Source organism: Gavia stellata, chromosome 4, assembly GCF_030936135.1.
Source record: "Gavia stellata isolate bGavSte3 chromosome 4, bGavSte3.hap2, whole genome shotgun sequence".
Lineage (NCBI taxonomy): Eukaryota > Metazoa > Chordata > Aves > Gaviiformes > Gaviidae > Gavia > Gavia stellata.
In genome coordinates this window covers 16,476,009-16,494,415 of record NC_082597.1, presented here as the reverse complement: position 1 = coordinate 16,494,415, position 18,407 = coordinate 16,476,009, and the positions used below count along the sequence as shown (strand labels likewise).

The following is an 18,407-nucleotide window of genomic DNA, read 5'->3' as shown; positions in this document are numbered from 1 at the left end:
GCCATGTTAAATATTTATAAAGCTCTCTTGCTACAGAAAAGACAGAAAGACAGCAAAAATAGAGAACAGAAAAAGAGTATGTCTTAATTGTGTGGAGAGCTGACACCGCAGCCCTTGTGTGCGGAAGGTGCAGAATAATCCTCATGTCATTTACAGGCTGCCCAGGGAAGTGGTGGAGTCACCATCCCTGGAGGTATTTAAAAAACGTGTAGATGTGGTGCTTCAGGACGTGGTTCAGTGGTGGACTTGCCAGTGCTAGGTTAACAGTTGGACTCAATTATCTTAAAGGTCTTTTCCAACCTAAACTATGATTCTATGATTCACAGCAAGCACTGCTCCACTACCCAGTTTTAGCGTTTCAAGTTTAAGAGAGTTGGACAATGGAAGCTTTAAAATCAAAAAATATTAAGTAGCAGTAAGATTAATTTTTCTTCAATCTTTCATTTCTCCATCAGCACTCAATTTTTCCCCCTGATGAGTTTTCAGTATGAAAACATGATGTGTGGAGAATCACACACACACACAGAGTAATTTTCTCTTTCAGAAGTCAATATAGTTTTAATGGATCTATACAAGCCCCTCTTCTCCCGACATCCTAACACTACTAGGTCAAATCAAATTTTGGTACTTGTGTTTAAGTAGGTTAAATACTAAAGTTAATCCTTTCAGAAGGAAACACATTTTTGTGCGGAAGTGACAGTGGCATTTTAAGTGCCAGCGGCATTGTAAGTGCCAGTATTCAACTGGTTTAGTCTATCACCACTTCAAATAAGAAAACACCAGGTATGCTGGACACTTATTTGGAGTTTTGACCACCACACCTGATAATCCCATGCAGCGGCAAAATGTTTGGTTTTGAAGAAGAGTTCTGTCAGGCTGTTTTTCTGCAACATTCATCATGTAAATAAACATGTAATTTTAAGTATTTAATTTACAGAGACTGGATAATTCCACTTGTTCCAAACTCTACTTGTTTAAATATTTGATGTTTAAAATGAAGAGATTCACTTAATTCAGTCCTAAAATCCTCAGACTCAGCCTTCCCTAAGGGCCCACAGTCCATTTTCAGAGATGTACTATACACGTACAAAGATCGGCTCTTTCATTTTAGAAGTTGATAGCTTTGCCAAAAGATGCTGCTAGGTTTGCTTCCCTGAAGGCTTCTGACACTGTCTGTAGAGAGCAAACACAAAAAGGTACAAGTCATTAATATTTACATATGATTATAGCATGTCTGTGTAACCCTGGTGTTCAACAGTCCGTTTAGAAAAAAAACTTACTGGATGGGCATGGCAAACTCTGGCTACATCTTCACATGATGCTCCATATTCCATAGCAAGAGCAGCTTCATTAACCATTTCACCAGCACCCTGTAATTTAATGGTATTTGTAATTAGCACAAATCTTTATGCAGTTGTCCAGGTTCTTCTGAATCACTAACAGCTTGTAAACAAGCATCTTTTGCTAAAAAAGTTATAATACACCTAAGCACCTCAGCTGTGTTCTAATGTAAGTCATAAGTACTTAATCTATTTGGTGACTGTGCTCAAGCCTACCGCAAATCTAAACATAATTCTTAATGAGAATATTTGTTCTCTCATTACTAAGAGTTGTGGAAAATCTGGGCATTTTTCCACCGTAAGATACTGGTCAGATAATATCCACATTCTCAAAGATATAGTGTACATTATCACTGCTGAAACCTCCCCAAAACTTCAATGCCCTTCTGGAAAGTTAAATAGATAACTAGATAAACAAAAGCGTGTTACTACATCTGCACCCTCTTTTTTATTAATGTGAGTTGTATTTATGTGTATTTACTCCGAGAACATTTGTTTGAGGAGTCAAAAATAGTGAAATCTCCTGTTACATTTTTAGCATTCAGACCCACAGTCTTAAGATTTTCCCCCGGCCCTTTCCCAATGAAGAAAATTAGTCTGCCTCACACCGATAAACCTAAGTTGTGCTTCCTTTAAAGCACATTGATTTTTAAGTGACTGGCATTGTGAGAGAAAATAACAAGCATAACATCTTATTATATATTCCTATCAGAAATTATGATAATTAGATTCAGAAACAAGAAGCCTATCCACTAGTGTTGACAGTATATCCATTCAGACGAATAAAACGTCCTTTCCAGGAAAATGGGAGAGCAGTTTTAGTGTTTCTCTTAAAGAAAGCGGTATACAAAGATGCATGGAAGTGTTTCTGCATACATCTTTGGAAAAAAAAATTATTTAAAGCCAAGATAAACAAACCAGAGAGAGATTAGGGTCTAACTTTGGACTGTGTGGGACAGTGGAAAGTGATACTTTTCCAAAACAGAATTTTCTTATTTCTAATCTTTGCAAAGGATTCTGAATCAAAGTTCCATAAGTTACTGCCCCCAGATTTGGTGACTGCAGCATAAGGTTACCAACTTTGCTGAATTCTGAAGTTCGGGGCGCGGGGGGGGGGGGAAACACCAATGAAAAAGCCACACTCTGTTCAGCTCCCTCAACTTCCAGAACTTGAGTCAACAATTTCTGCTGTTCTCTTGAGTATTTGGCAGTATTCATAAAAAAAAAAACAAACCACACAAAAAAAAAACCCCAAGAAACCAATTAACCCTAGCAATTCTCAGGGAAAAAAACAATTCTGGGTCTAAGACCAAAGTAACAGAAAATAGGGAAGAGGACAGGGCTGCAGAAGAGAACAGTAAATAAAAGTGACTGGTAGACTCAAATCTTCCCTCTTTTTACAAGCACTCCTCCTAACTTGACAACTACTTTGCAATTGTGCAACACTAAATAAAAGACCCTTACAAGGCCAAGACAGCAGCATGATTTACGATACTTACTGCGCCTAAAATGTGAGCACCCAACATCCTGTCTGTTGATTTTTGACTAAGTATCTTCACCATGCCATCTGTGTCAGCATTTGTCTTTGCTCTACTGTTCGCAGCAAATGGAAATTTCCCGATTTTGTATTCTATACCCTACAAAACAGATACGTGTCAATGAGTTAATGACCAACAAGAACAATGTAACCATAGAGACAATTTGATAAGAACAGAAGTAATACAAAAAGACACATAAGACATACAGAGAAATGCATAAGAACAACCACCAAAAGGGGTATAAGGGGGTATTAAAAAAAGATTAATTAGCAAATGAACAATATTAACTTCACAGAATAGAAGTCATTAAGAGAACTGTGATCCTTGAGAGAATGGCATGCAGGAGGGAATCATTCAATCATACACCCTAAGCAATAAATTCAGACGCAGAAATTCTCCCAGAAAAAGTAGCTAGATAAACTGCTAGACAATGAAACCACATCCAAGGTGGAAAAACAGTTTTGTCTGAGAAGAAAACAAACAGTACCTCTTCTTTCAGCTGTTCTTCTGATTTGCCAACCCAGGCCACTTCAGGGTGAGTGTATATCACAGAAGGTACGCAGTTATAGTCAATGTGAACTGCTCCCCCAGCCATCCCTTCTACACAAAGAATGCCTTCATCCTCAGCTTTGTGGGCCAGCATAGGTCCAGCAACTACATCACCAATAGCATAGACGCTATCAGACCAATGAAACAGAATAAGAGACTGTTTAAAAACATCCTAGCACACCTAGGCTACCTTATATAACAGTCAGTTTAAAACATGTTACTGAAAACTCTAATCAAAACAGATTAAAATGTAAAATTTCAGAAGAAATACAAAGTATAAAAGAGCAGTTTCCACAGAATGACCACACTTCAAGAAGTACTAGTGACATGACTAGTAACTTTTACATTACAAAACTTCAAAGGTTGACTAAAAATCTTTAGCTCCTCAAATAAACAGAAATTTTGAGTTTTCCTTTCAGAAAAGAAAGCTATATTATGCAATTAAAAACAAAAAAGTGCTCTAGTAGGTTAAACTTTTAAAAATAAGAGTTCTGCTTAAAAAAAGTAAAAAATATTATTTAGTATTACTTACTTTGGAATTTTGGTTTGGAATCTGTTATTGACTGGGATTCTCCCCCTCTTATCAAGTTCAATTCCAATATCTTCAAGACCTAGATTTTTTGTAAAAGGACGTCTACCGATGCAAACTAGGAGCACATCACACGTTATTACTTCTGCCTTGCCACCAGCAGCAGCTTCAACACTATAGAAAAATAAGTAGCAAAAACACTAAGCTGTAAACTTCTCGTGTTGTATTTCTCTGACTAGTAACTAATATGATCCAGATGGTGACCTACTGGCTGGATCTGGCATCCAAAACACTTGCATTCAGCCTGCCCCGTGTTCCTTCCTTACAACAGTTGAGGAGTAGAAGAGGGAGGAAGGGACAATAACTCTTACTACATTTCTTAACAACACTTAGATGCAGAAATTCAGGGTATATATCCACTACCAAGTGGCATGACCTGATAGGATCAAATCTGTACAGCAAAATAACTGGTGCTGAGTACTCGACACCCAAACTATATATATTTTGGAGTGGGGTAGGGCCATGTTTTCTGAGCAAGCTTTCTTCTAGCCCAAGAACCAAACACCCATTAGCAGCTGCCCTGCATCAGGTGCATCCCTCAAGTGCCTTGTTGTGTTTAACTGCACCCAGAACAAGCTGAGTTCACGTGCTCTGGGAGCACAAGAACCAAAGCATGGTAAGTGAGTATAAGTAGGAAATATGTTTCAAAAGCATACTCCTGAAATAAAATGAAACTCTAAATGTAGATGAGAGATCCAATCAGCATCAGCATGGTATGTAAAGAAGCCCAAATCTAGGACCTTTACAATGGTGGAGGACAGACTATCCCGAGGTATGGCGATACAGCAAGTCTCCATATTAAGATCCGGGGGGGGGGGGGAGTCATTTCAGCTTACTTTAGTTAAGTAACTTTAAGCATTGTCTTAAAACTCAAACTACAGTTTATGTAACCAGGCTGCACAGAGAATACGTTAATGAGAAAAAGAACAGAAGTAGCGTATATGTACGGACTTTTACAAAGCAAATTTGCTTTACATGTTTCTATATTAGCTCTTCATCTATAAGCCTTCAAAGGGCTTGAGTGCAGCCATTAAAAGATACTCTGGGGTAGTTTCATTTATTTCTATTCGAAAGCAATCAAAATTCTGCCACGCTTACTTGGAAACAAGGGGAGGTATGGACAAAATAACCCCTCCAGTAAGCAGCCAAGAACTAATGGTGTGAAAATGACTGTACGAACAATCATGATATTTATGTTAATTATACCAGAAGCAAAAGATCTTCTATGAAAAGAATAACTTAGAGTTCTGTTTTTATTGCTGATCTCACTAAAACAATACTGGTTTTATACCACCATGCCTTCAACTCAAGTTAATGGAGCCTCTCCTGTATAAGCAATCTAGAACTCAGTAAACCCAAACTTATGAACTCTGTAAGTTACAATACAGGATAAAAAATAAATTTCACTAAAGAATTAAGTTTTATCCTAAATACATTTTGTCCTGTTCAAAGAATAATATCAGACTGTATTTTTAAACAGGTTTGAAGGACTGGGTGGAAAAATATATATAGCATTCCTTTAGTTTTATGTTAAACACTTACGCTACATCGATTTTTCCATCTGGTTTCTTGGTAGCACCAGTAACTTTAGTGTTCAGCTTAAACTTAAGTCCCTGTTTCTGAAGAATACGTTGGAAGTTTTTAGAGATCTCCATGTCAATTCCCATTCCTCCAACATGGCCCATGAACTCAACAGCTGTCACATCTGCACCGAGGCGCTGCCAAACTGAACCCTGCAGTCACAACAACACGCATAATTTTTTTGAAAGGAAAACTTCAGATTTCTTCACTGTAATACTTACCACTTTGATAGTAAACTTTTCAAAACCAGGAAAACAGGCAAGAGCAAAATGATCAGTTTTTACAAATGTTACAGTGTAGGATAAAACATGCTCACAACCCATCCCAGCCTTTCCACAAAAATGGATTTATCACTGCTTGTTTGCATACCCAAACCTTCAGTGATTGAATTAATGGAATTAATCTTTTCAAGAAATAGCTAACAAAATAATTAATTATAAATTAGGCATACTTTAGGTTATAGGTATAGAAAAATTCAAAAATCAAAGTCTGAGTGTAGCTCAGAAAATCCAAAGGAAGTTGTTTGTGGTGTTCTAGTAAGACTACAAATTAAATCAAAACAATACCACGTTATGGAAGTTTTATGCAATAAAATGGAACCACTGCTGCTTCTGTATGTATTTATATCCCTAACCACTATCATCAGCTTCACCAACAAAAACCATCTACAGCCTATTTACCTCGAGTTACCCCCATCCATCCCACGCAGTATTTCACTTTGCTTACTCTTTCCCTGCTTAATGGTCAGCAGGCTGAGCAACCACTAACCAGATGTGCAAATCTGCAAGTAACTGCAAGACCAGCAAATATACATTATTCTTGAACCACACAGGTATGAAACAAAAGGACTCAGACTAAGATGAACTACAAAGTCTCAGCTCCTTTCATTGTTAGAATGTGTGCAATCATATCAGACAAAAACTTATTGGGATTAACTGCTACACACAAGAATTTATACTGGCTTAAAATAAACTTCCCTTAAGAAAAGGAAGTTCTCATGTCTATACAGAGCAGGTACAAACCTCAGCAAAAGTTAACACACACACACACCCCCCACCCCACCCCTAAAAAAACCAACTGTAAGTGAGTCCCTCTATGTTCCCCTCTCATTTCTCTGCTTAGTTAACCAGCTGCAGGAGTACTGATCCTACAGACACTTATCCCAGCTTTTCTAGTAGAAAAGGGAGCTAGCAAGCTATAAAACCTGAACAGTTTCATTACAACTCACTCAACGAAACATCTGTTAAATCATGGCAACACAATCATATATAACACAAAAAATAACAACTTGTTCCTTTATAAATTAAAGACCAAGTGGTTTAAATATCCTCTCACCAGTTCCACACCAATGACTCCTGCACCAATAACAACCATCTTTTCCGGAACTTTTTTCAGTGACAGCGCACCAGTGGATGACACTATATTATCTTCATCGATCTAATGACAAAGAAACCCACAAAGGGAGGTTTACAATCCCTTTTATACATTATATATAAAACACACAGAAGTTGAAGTGCAATCAGATGCAAAAAATTATTACACATTAAATTATGTGGATATTACACATCGAAAAACAGTACCATTAAGATTTCAAATACGTACAGTAATTCCAGGGAAGGGAGCAACTTCTGAGCCTGTGGCTATAAGTATGTTCTTTGTATTGATAACTTGTGTGCTGCCATCATCTTTGGTTGCAGTGACTTGGTTTTTGCCAGTTATTTTTCCAAACCCAGATACATGTACAACCTTCAGTAATCAGAACACAGTAAATTCAGATTCAAATTATTTATCTAAGTTACACTACTTTTAATCTGAATCCCACTGATGCTTTAGGGAAGCTGCTAACACATACCTTTGCATCACCATCTGGTACAAATCACAAAGTAATGGTATACTATTCTTTTAAGTACATTAAGAATGAAGGAACTGTTAATTTAAAAATTTCCTAGAAGAAAAGCATTCAAATTCTGCCCTTGCCGAGTCAGTCATTCTAATTAATTTATGTGGCAAGAATATGAAAATGTAAAAAGCAAGAAATTCAGATCAGAAAAAATCATGGATATACCTCAGTATATAATCCAAACTAACCTTGTTTTGTTTAAATAAATGAGCAATTCCACCTGTTAAGGCCTTCACTGCACCACTCTTCTGTTCCATCATCTTCTCTAGATTCAAACGGATTCCTGTAACTAAGGTTAAAAAACAAACTTCTTTCAAGCATTGCAGTGTTATTATTTAAAGGAGCTAACCTAAACACAATTAACAGCTCTAACACAGGAAGATGTGTTGAATGGCCCTACTAAACAGTAAAGGTTACATTCAACAACTGCAATGTTAAAAAGCAGTATTACACTTTTCAAATATAACTTACCTATCCGCGATTCAGGGTTCAAGGAGCAGACAGATGTCCCTAACCCTCTAACTGACTGATAAAGGATATTATTTGTAAGTCTAAAAAGTTTTCTGACCAGAAAACTATAGTGGTCAGATTTGAATGATTAAATTTGCTTGTTGATGGAAATCATTTATGTTAATAGGCACTAACAAGTTACTCTTCATACTCACTTTCGATTCCTCTATTAGCAAAATCTTTTCCATGGGCCAAGTGATACAGATGTGAGTTGTTCAGCAAGGCCTAAAATACAGACACAGAAATGTGAATTGCAACATACATTCGTGACTGAGTAAGTTCTTTATATTATCAGGAAAAAAAAATCTGATATTATTTGGAAATCATTCTCCCTATTAAGAAAAAGTCTGACATATACATATTTGAAAAGGTGTATTTCAAACACAGAAATTGTACACAGTAGCTCATACTGCAGTGTTTTGTAAAGTTACATATTCAACATAAAAATAGAAAATAGTTAAATTCACACCTATCCTTTTTGCTCATTTCACCAGAAAAACTGGGAATGATTCCATGAGGATTAAAAATATTAGGAACAGACTTTAAGTAGAGGAAAGAAAGATGATTCTGACTGACTCAGAGGAGAATTGCCTTATTACCTCAGACAAGAGATTACTTGTTAACAAAAAGAGGATACAGAAAAACTGGATGAGGAAAATTTATACCGAAATCCCTGTTAAAATTTTCGCCTGTGTAGAAATATCTGAGTTAAATTTTGTAGTTGAGTAGTTGTGCTGAAGTTACTACAACTGCATAGCTAGTTGAGCTGAAGCTAGATGGCTTAGAGCTAGCTCAGGTCACTGGACATTCATAATTCAAAATTAAAGTTAGAATAGTTTTTATAACAATGTTTATAAATCAGCAGCTTGAACTGCAGAACCTCTAGAACTGTATTTCTATTAGAAATAACAATATAGTTAGGAAGGGATCTTGGCAAGAAAAATTATGTCTTTCACTATAGCCATCCCAAACATGAAATGATCAGTATCTTTTCAAGAAGGACAACAGTGCAAGTCTGTGCAGACTGAAAGCAGGCACAGCAAAACATTCAAAGCACATTTTGAGATACCTGCCTTAACTGCACACACTTGAGTAAAACTAGTACTGTGATAAGACTTATTAATAAAAATGGAATTATCAACTCTCACTCTTTAAAATTCATTTGCCCATTTCACATAACTGTCACAACCCTGAATCTGTAACATCCAACATTACTGAAGACACAGCCATGGCTTAAGACTTTGGCAATTAAATGTATTATTTTGGGTGGCTTTTCGGAAAGGAATTTTCGAATAGTTTGTTATTGCCTCAGTGTATGCAGTCTACATATCCACTTCTTAAGAAATATTGCCATTAAAAAAAAATTCTGGATAGCATCTGAGTTGAGCCATCCGTTCAGAAGTATTTTCTTAAGATCTTCAAAGGATAAAAAAAAGAACCCAAGAAGAAAAGTTAAATAGATCCTAGCAGAGCTCCAAACTTTCAAAGTAACACTGTGTTGATCTACAACTCATTTTTTGAGTTTTTCCTCAGTATATTAAGATATTCTGAACTTCATTAGAACTATTAGGAAATGTTTAGGAAAATTAATATATAATTTTAAAAACTTTGTATTTATGCTGTATTTTCTCCTAGCATACTAGTAGAACCTCTCTGAGCAAACAGATTAGAAACAGCAATATAGTTAGGAGGTATCTTGGTAAGAAAATTATGTCTGTTACTACAGCCTGGCATTACCAGCGTCTTCCTTCACCTGCCAGACAGACTAGACTAGTAAGGCTATCTAGCAGTAGCACTGTTCTTACAAGGCCCTAGTTCTGAAATTACTTAAAACTGGACTGACAACATCAACTATTAGCTTCTTCTGAATTTCTTCTTACTTCTTTCTTTCAGAGTGCACGCCTTGGACTCTCCCTTTTCTCTCCCCACCTGCTCTACTCCACACAAGCACTACCAGCCCCACTCTCCAGGCCATCTTTTGGGCCTGGTGAGAATACTATTTTAGCTTAGACTAGTATTTCAAGAGCTAATCAACTAGGCTCTTTCTACAGTCAATGGAGAGAGACAGCTCTCTTCAGAGCATGGTGCATCCAACCAAAACCAGAGTTTACGATTTTTCAGGGGTGCCCCTCTCCCTCTAATTTAGATTTACTTTCTCTACCCCTAGCGACACAGTTCAGCATTCCTTTAACGTAAGAACAACATTTTGGACAAAACTACAGGTTTATTTTGAACAAACTGATATGAGAGGATCAAGAACTTCACATGGTAGACTACCAGAGACGCAACCATCTGAAACAGTTAACACTGTTGTCAGTTACTGGTTACAACACAGACTCAACAGCTCATCAGAGGGAGAAGATAAATCTGCATGCACCTCTGGTTTTCATTCTCTTCCTCTTTCATTTGGGAAAGCCCACAAAAGAGAGTTTGCAAATAAAACATTTCTATTGAGCAAATAAAATTTTAACCCTTTGTATTATTTATTTGGATCCTGAGCTTTTTCAGATTGCAATTTCAGTTTTTAAAGAAAGTATGTCAATCTTGGAAAGAGATTAAGGAGGAATTTCTCAAGTGATACATATAATATCTGTTGTTTTTAATGAAGTTATGACAAACTATGTACACTCACCTTGGACGGAATACATCCAACATTCAAACAGGTTCCGCCTAAGGTTTCATTTTTTTCTACACAGACAGTCTGAGGAAGAAAGGGGGGGGGGCGGGGGGGGAGAACTTTTTATTAATACTATGCCACCATTTCCTTACAGGATATCTGACAAGTTAGAACTGATGACAAAGACCAGGCATTTACCTAATAACTCTTCCTCTACAAGTGTCTCATTAATTTAATTCCTAGATTTATTTCCACAAAATGGCTCTTTGCAAAAAAATTCTCTACCAGGAGAGCCACATTCCCCACTATACCATTTACACTTCCACACAAGTTTAAGTGCTGCTGTTCTGCTTCAAAAATCCACAAAGTTGTCTCAATTAAATACAACACTCAGTTCTGTGAAAGATGTTCCCCTTACAATTAAAAAAAAACCCTGCAAAAAGCAAAACATGTAAGTCATGCAAGATACCTAAAAACAAGTAATCGCAAGCAAACAACAGACAAATGAACCAATGCATGTTAAAATTGCATGAAGTAATCTTTTTTTTAAAGAAAATGAAACAAAAGCCCCAAACCACAAACATTTCCCTCTCTAAACACACTATCCTGCAAGACCCTTTGCTCTAAAGTTGTGCCAGAATTTATAAAGAAAGAAAGAATAAAAATCAAGTAAAGCAAAGGGCTGGAAAATATTTCATCTCCTTCTCATGAACTTGCCAACATCAAAGTATGCAAAGGAAAAAAAGAACTAACAAAACTTCAAGTAAAAACAGATCACTTGGGGGGGGGGAAAGAATATCATAAACCTGTTTCACAGAAGCAAAAGAATTGGCATCTCCTTCTTTGCAAGGTGCACACATGTTCAAAATAATAGTCCTTGGTTTATACTCTAAGAGCTCCAATGTGCTGATAGAAGTGACTACCCCGGGGAAAGCCTTTCATAATTTCTTTTAAATTGCTGCTTTTGTGCTGAAGTAGAGGTGATGGTAACATGAAGAGCACGATTCACCGTACTAAATCACAGAAACACATTGAGACGTGCTGATCCCCTATCTACCCTTCCTCCTGTTTTAAGCACATGAATGCATGAAAAATGATCCAAGGGCTTTAAAAGTTGCACTATGGATCAAACAGCACCAGACTGCTCCTACCTTTACCTGATAAGGAGATTCTACCTCATCCACTTTACACCAACTTCACCAACAAGGCCAAGCAAAGTTGGTGAAAAGCCAACGCACAGAGAACATTGTTGGCCATAACGTGGGATGCTGTGGTGGTGATACAAGGACTTAATGCTTGTGCTAGCACATGCAGCACTAAAATTGAAGGTTGAAGTCCAGTAGTTCAGCAGAGCACACTCAGGTTCTTCCATGAATGGTGTCACTATAGAATCTATCTTTTTGCCTGTCTCACAAAAACATCTCCTACATTCCTCAAGGGCAGCATAAACATTCTTCATGTTTATTCAGTGCTACAGGTGACACATGCAAGCGTGTCCAAATATTTCAACCACTATGACTAGCTGTAAAGCAGTATAACAAATTATTTTTTGCCATGATGAAAAACAGGATCCAGGGCACTTTTTAACCTCCTTGTATATGGTATCCTATTACTAATCACAGATGTGAAAGACCTGAGGACAGCATTGCTCCAAAAAAAGTAGGCATATAGCCACAAAAAATGGCTTTAGAATAAACAAACATGAACTTACATGGCAGAAGACCTCAATCTCAATTAAAACCTGTAGCTCTGAGCACCTTTTTTCTCAGGTACTAATAGCTCATTAACAACATACATCTAAAAGCAAGAGTATTTATTAAGACAAAAAAAAATTCACAAACATGGATAAAGACAACTCAATTATCTGCGCAAGGTCACAGGCAGATGTAAAACTTCTTAATGGAATATCAAACATTTATATTTTGGTACAGTTACACATTAGAAGGCTGAAAGATACCCAAAGAGACATCACTGAAACCAAGTTGTGGGCGTAATGAGCAATGAGGGACAACACTCAGAATTACAGAAAAGTTTAGGTTGAAGGGACCTCCTCTGGAGGCACCTAGTCAAACCTCCTGCTCCAAACACAGCCACCATCAAAGATGTATCAGGTGGCTCAGGGCCTTGTACAGCCAAGTTCTTCACCCTTGGGTATTTTCAGACTACACGCTATCTGGGCCCCCGTTCCAGTGTGTCACTGGAACTCCATTCATCAACAGGAGTTCCTGTTCTTACCAGGTGGCCTAATCAACTCATTTTTGTTAGGAAGTCCAGATGTCATAATTCAAAAGCATTGGGACATATCAGCCAGCAGGAACATGCTCAAGACTGCTAGCACTGCCTTCTCAGATTTCAAAATAATTACGAGAAGAATAATGCAGTGCCAAGAGAGCGAGTTGGTCTCATATCAAGGATTGAAGGTAAAAAAAAATCCTGCTGAAGTTACACTCTGTATTTTCATAAGTTTAGAAAATCTGAAATGCACTATGCACACATAACACTCACAATACTCTATTAAATGACATATCATTAGTACACATCAGATAAAAGTTGTCTCTTTCAAAAGACATTCAAAGACGACAGAACAACAGAGATGAACATATATAAATGTAAATTACATACTACAGTATTTCTACAGACATATCTGCGCCTCTGAAATTCTCGATGGAATGAGAATGGAATTCCTCTACTCGCATTCTGAAAACACATCAGTTAACATTGGTTTTTCCTCTTTTAAGTTAAGTTCCCCCAGTCTGTTCTTCAGGACAGTTTTTCAGTTGCCTTTTTGACACTGTCTCAATTTTTTTTTTTTTTTTTTCCTTTTCTTTGTTGGGAGAAAAATTCCTTCCTAGCATTCTTTTCCCCCCTTCTTTTCCACAAGTGTATAAGCCCACCTCAATTATCACTTCCAATCAAAAGCAAGCTGTCCTGAGCAGCTTTGTCAATAGCTTCGCAGGGCTATAGACAGTAATACCTTCACATCTCCATTTCAACTTCTGTATAATCTGGGTAAGCAAGGTAATGAAAGATTACCGACATGTCAAGAGCATCCAGTGGCCCAAGACGCAACAGAAGAATTTCAGTTTTTCAGTATCACACAAACATCTTCCAAGTTCATGTGGATGAACATTCTGCTATCTGAGTGAGGTCTCATCTTACCTTAAATCCAAGCTGAGCTGCTTTGATAGCAGCAACATACCCTCCAGGACCAGAGCCAATAACTGTGACATCAGCATCAACTGAAACAGAGAACATATGAGTTATTTTTGTTTCAGCAATTAAAATTTTACTGCAGGAATACCAGTTTATAATTCCTGAACTAATCCATGTTTGAAAATATATTTTTTTAAAAAACAAAACGGCTATTAAAAATGATGCAACTTAATAAACTAGGCTTAGATAAGTAAATTACACCTCACATCTGAGAGTAACTTTCTTGGACAAAAGGAGAGGTTGCATGGAGGTATCCACTCTGCAATGAAAACAACCAGTATTAAATTTTACAGGAAAAATAATGTAAAATGAAATGAGGCAACCGAATTCTGTCTGACCCATCCATCCTGCTATAAATCCTTAAGAACTTAACCCAAGATGTCTGGATAGCTTACTATAACATTTTTCCAACATAGCTTCTATTAATGTTTAGTGCAAAAGATAAATGCTTACTGAATGCCATAAAATCAGTAGTAGGACAAAATATGGCTGAAATAGTTATCTATGCAACCTCTATCCATTATGAACACAGCAGACACTAGGAACTTTGTACCTAATTCATATCTCATAACCACAATCTCCTTTGGAATATTAATTACCATCACTGTTCTTACATTATCTAAAGTTCAACTTCTATTTGTAGCTTTAGCTTGATATCAAATAGGGCAAGTAAGCCACCATTTTTCATCTAAATCTCCATGCTGACATGGATTCCCCCAATCACCTGGAAGACCGATTTCTGAGTTTGAAGCGCTGCTTTGGTTTTTGAGGTGTTTTTGGTTGCTTTTTTTGTGCAAAGAAATTCTTCACAATTAACTACCTTGATCAGCATAGGTCCTTTGTGACACTGCACAAATTCCTTGGAGACCATGATGAATTCGATCAAAATGGCTTCTCTAGAAAGGGAAAAAAACAATTTTAAAAGTTGAAGTCTACCCTTGAAGAAAAATAAGCATTCAACCACACACAGATGAACACACAGTTACAGTCAGCAGTTAACCAAAACATGACTGAAGCGGACATGGAAGGCACTGACTGGAACGAGAGATAGAAGTCGCTCTGCCATTTACCTGCTCTGCAACCTCAGCCGATCATTACACTGTTTTCATGTCAGCCTTGCCTAAGGCTGCTTCTAACTACACAAGCTTTCAACCCTGCACACGGGGCTCTCAAACCACTTAATGACATAAATTAGACACCCACAGGACTTTATGAAGAGTCTTGTTGTTCCATAATCATCCCCTTCAGCCACTTCCTGTGAACAGGCAGCATCTCAGAGGCAGCTCTGGAGGGCAAGATTTTTTAATTGTAATGGAACAGCACAGTTGTTACAAGCATCTCATCGCCTGATCATCCTGTAACTGGGGTAGAGAAAGCTCCTGAGAGTATTGCTGAAGCCCTCACTGCTGCCCAAAAGGCGGGAAGCGACCCTCTGACAGCCGGCGGTTTCCACCGCCACAAAGGTATCCGCCCTCACTCCCGACTCCGCCCGGCCGCTCCCTCCGGCTGAAGCCTCCTGCGGGCCGGGGCACCCCTCCTCCGCTCTCAGGAGGACCGACAGCCAACAAGTTACACGGCAGCAGGGACAAGACCCCGAGCCCACCCCTCCCGGGGCGGCGTGACGCCCACCTGGGGCCAGGCGACACCGCGGGCACCCTGTCACCTCAGCCGAGCCGAGGCCGCGCTGGGCGAGGAGCGACTCCCCGTCCCTGCGAAGCAGGCGAAAGCAGGGAAGGAAGGGAAGAGCAGTCAAGCCCCGCGGCCGCCTGCCGCCCCACCCGCCCCAGGGCGCCTGCTCCAGCTCCGCCCGCCCGCCCTCACGCCCGCTCCCGGCGAGGGGTGGGGGGGCGTGAGGAAAGCCCAGGCCCGAGCTCCCAAGCGCGGCGCGGCTCAGCTCCCCGCGCCTGCCCGCCCGCCCCGCGGCAGTGCCGTCCCCTGCCGGCGCCGCACCTGAGCGAGCACGCAGGAGACGCGTCCCCAGCGCTGCATGTCCGCCGCTCTCGGCCCGCGCCCCTCAGCCGCCGCTCCAAGGACTCCGCGGACTCGCGCAGGCGCAATGGGCCGGGGAGGGAGTGGCAGCGGCGGCCGGGCCGCGGGAGGAGCGGGCGCCGCCGCGCGACGAGGCCCCCTAGCGGAGGCGGCCGCCCGGTACAGCGCTGAGGGCGGTGCTCGGGGGCGGGGCCCGAGGGGCCGGGGCGGGGCTATGCAGATGAGCCTCTTAAAGCGGCAGGGCGCTCCCAGGGGCGGATCTGCACAGCCCGTCGTAGCCTCACCTGCCACTAAAATTAATATTCAGGTCAAGCAAAAAAGCTCACAGACCCACATCTAATGAATCAAAATTAAATTTGGGAACAGAGGGAAAAGTAAAAATGTTTCATTTTTCAGAATGAAACCTCTTTCATCTAAAGGACAGTGAAATGGACATAAATTCAATCTTTAAATATTCAAAAATATAGAATCTGAGATATTTCATTTTGGAAAGAATTTCAAGTGACTTGGAATAATTGCTTTCCATTTATTTAATCAGGAAAAATATTGAACTAGAATATGGAGACATTTTTACAATTGACACAGTTTAATTCAATGCTATTTATATTCTTCCAGACTATTTGTTCTCTAGAAAAAAGGGTGCACTCCCCTGGTCCTCTGTTTTTTGCACTTTAGCACATCAGTATTTGAAAACCTAAATCCTTCATTGCCTGTGGGGAACAGCAACGGGCCAAGACTATTTTCCTTCTATACTGTATTCCACATGGATTAGAACATGTGCAATATTCTGTTCAATTTATGCTACAAACATCTAAGTGTGGCTTTAGGTAAGTAACATGCAACATAGTTCATAATATTGGTTGCCCATCTTGCCCGAAAATGAAAATATTTTCCGTGAAAAAGTGTTCTCAAGTTTTCTAGACTTACTTTCTGATTTATTGCATAAAATCAAGATTTCCATCAGGTGGCAGTGTTCTGTTATTTTCCATACAGGGAAGCACATCACCGAGCACAAATTTTAGAGATCCCTTAGAAGAGAGGCGTAATATTCATAAATGCCAGTCTTTCTGATTAGAGCAGACTTAAATTATTTAGAGGAACCACCTGGGAGAAGAGCAACTCACTCATTAATAAAATATCTGTTGAAAGTGCATTAGCTAATGAAGGAGCTGGCACCTAATAACACTGTGCGAAAGTGCCTGGTTCAAAATGAAGGGTAATATTCAGTGGGCAGAATTCCTCTTCTGTCTTTCTACATAAGGATTTCTCTGACTGACTGCACCTCCAGCAACACTGGAGACTGGATGTGCCTGATATTTTCACATTTAAATCCCTCACTCTTGGGCTGGCTCATGAGAAAGCCTCCCGGAGTCCCCGACGCTTGCAGCAAAAGTATCATGGCCCCATCGTTTCCTTCCATCCTTGCTAATGAGCAGACCAAAGAGAATAAAAAGCAAAAATCCTCCAGCTGTACCTAACTGAAAGTACTCAGCCAACAAGTTTTAATTCCCCATGGCCTTCCCCCCGCCTCCCAGCCCTGGTGCGCAGCAGGGTACCGGAGCCCTCCCCTCTGCACAGGCAGTGCTCAGCAGCGCGTGAGTATTTCTGGGGAAATTAAATTTTTTCAGACACAGATCTAAATGCCGTGAGCACGTTGTGATTGCTAGCGGTGAACAAGACCATCTTCCGCGACAAGAAACGACTCGAGGCTCTGAAGGACATGCTTTGGGCACATGATGTCTTGCTAAGAGCGCAACATCTGGGTAGCAAGTGCAAGAACAGGACGGGGCAGAGCAGATGGCTGTCCATCCCCGTCCCCCTCTGAGGGGGAAGCTGAATCCCCAGCAGAGCTGCTGGAAAGCCCCATGGGGAAATCTCTGCAGCATCTCTTTGTACTCCCCGTGTCCCAGCCGGAGGGCTCAGCCGCGGGTTCATGCTGCACCACGAGTTTTTCTCAAATTAGAGAAGATGCTGATGATTACGCTGGCCACCGAAGGGAAGGGGGCTTGTGTGGTGATGGCTTCAGGACGCAGGAGTAGGAAGAGGGTGCAGGGGACCTGGAGAAATGCAGAAAGCATCAAAGCGTGTCTTGGTGGATGGGGGAAGCGGGGAGGCAAAGGGGCACAGAGGAGTGCAGGGCTGGACCCCTCCATCCCGTTCGCCGCAGGCCTAGCAGTCACCTCCAAACAGCCTTCCCCATTAACTGTGTGTCACTTGGGGTTGTGGCGGCTGGCACTGCCTTTCTGAACCTTCCTGGAGACTTCGCTGGAATTTGGGGGTTGTTAAAATGAGGTTTTACATCTCTGAGTAATAAAGACCATAAAGATCGGATCCTCAGTGGATTGCCTTTAGGACTGTGGTAGTCGTAAACCACGATCACCCGAGTGCTTTTTGTTCTATTGCTCCTGGAATGACTCTACCTCAACTTTCTTTGGCAGTGGCACTCCTTTCGTGAACACTGACGTTATGGTACTTGGGTACACTCCCGCTTTTTATTGCATTTGTTAGTACACATGAAATATCCCCTTGCAGCAAAGCAGGTTCCCAAGGATCCCAGGCTGCATTAGGCAAAGTATTGCCA

At 40.1% G+C, this 18,407-nt stretch overlaps 1 protein-coding gene across 4 annotated transcripts; it reads right to left on the bottom strand.

Annotated features, from left to right (window-relative positions):
- Positions 1 to 15,870, bottom strand: DLD (dihydrolipoamide dehydrogenase). Of its 4 annotated transcripts, none has more exons than XM_059816351.1 (14): positions 15,788 to 15,870; positions 14,655 to 14,733; positions 13,784 to 13,863; positions 10,640 to 10,708; positions 8,163 to 8,232; positions 7,686 to 7,786; positions 7,200 to 7,343; positions 6,933 to 7,034; positions 5,559 to 5,749; positions 3,960 to 4,130; positions 3,366 to 3,555; positions 2,840 to 2,977; positions 1,281 to 1,370; positions 1 to 1,173 (listed from the first exon to the last, which is right to left on the bottom strand). In XM_059816351.1, the coding sequence occupies exons 1-14, from the start codon at positions 15,824 to 15,826 to the stop codon at positions 1,108 to 1,110; spliced, it is 1,530 nt and encodes a 509-aa protein (XP_059672334.1). In that variant the 5' UTR covers positions 15,827 to 15,870; the 3' UTR covers positions 1 to 1,107. The 4 variants fall into 4 exon arrangements, with proteins under 4 accessions (XP_059672334.1, XP_059672333.1, XP_059672336.1 ...); XM_059816350.1 differs by having other exon boundaries at positions 14,658 to 14,733; XM_059816353.1 differs by lacking the exon at positions 7,200 to 7,343.
- Positions 15,871 to 18,407: the final 2,537 nt, after the last annotated feature.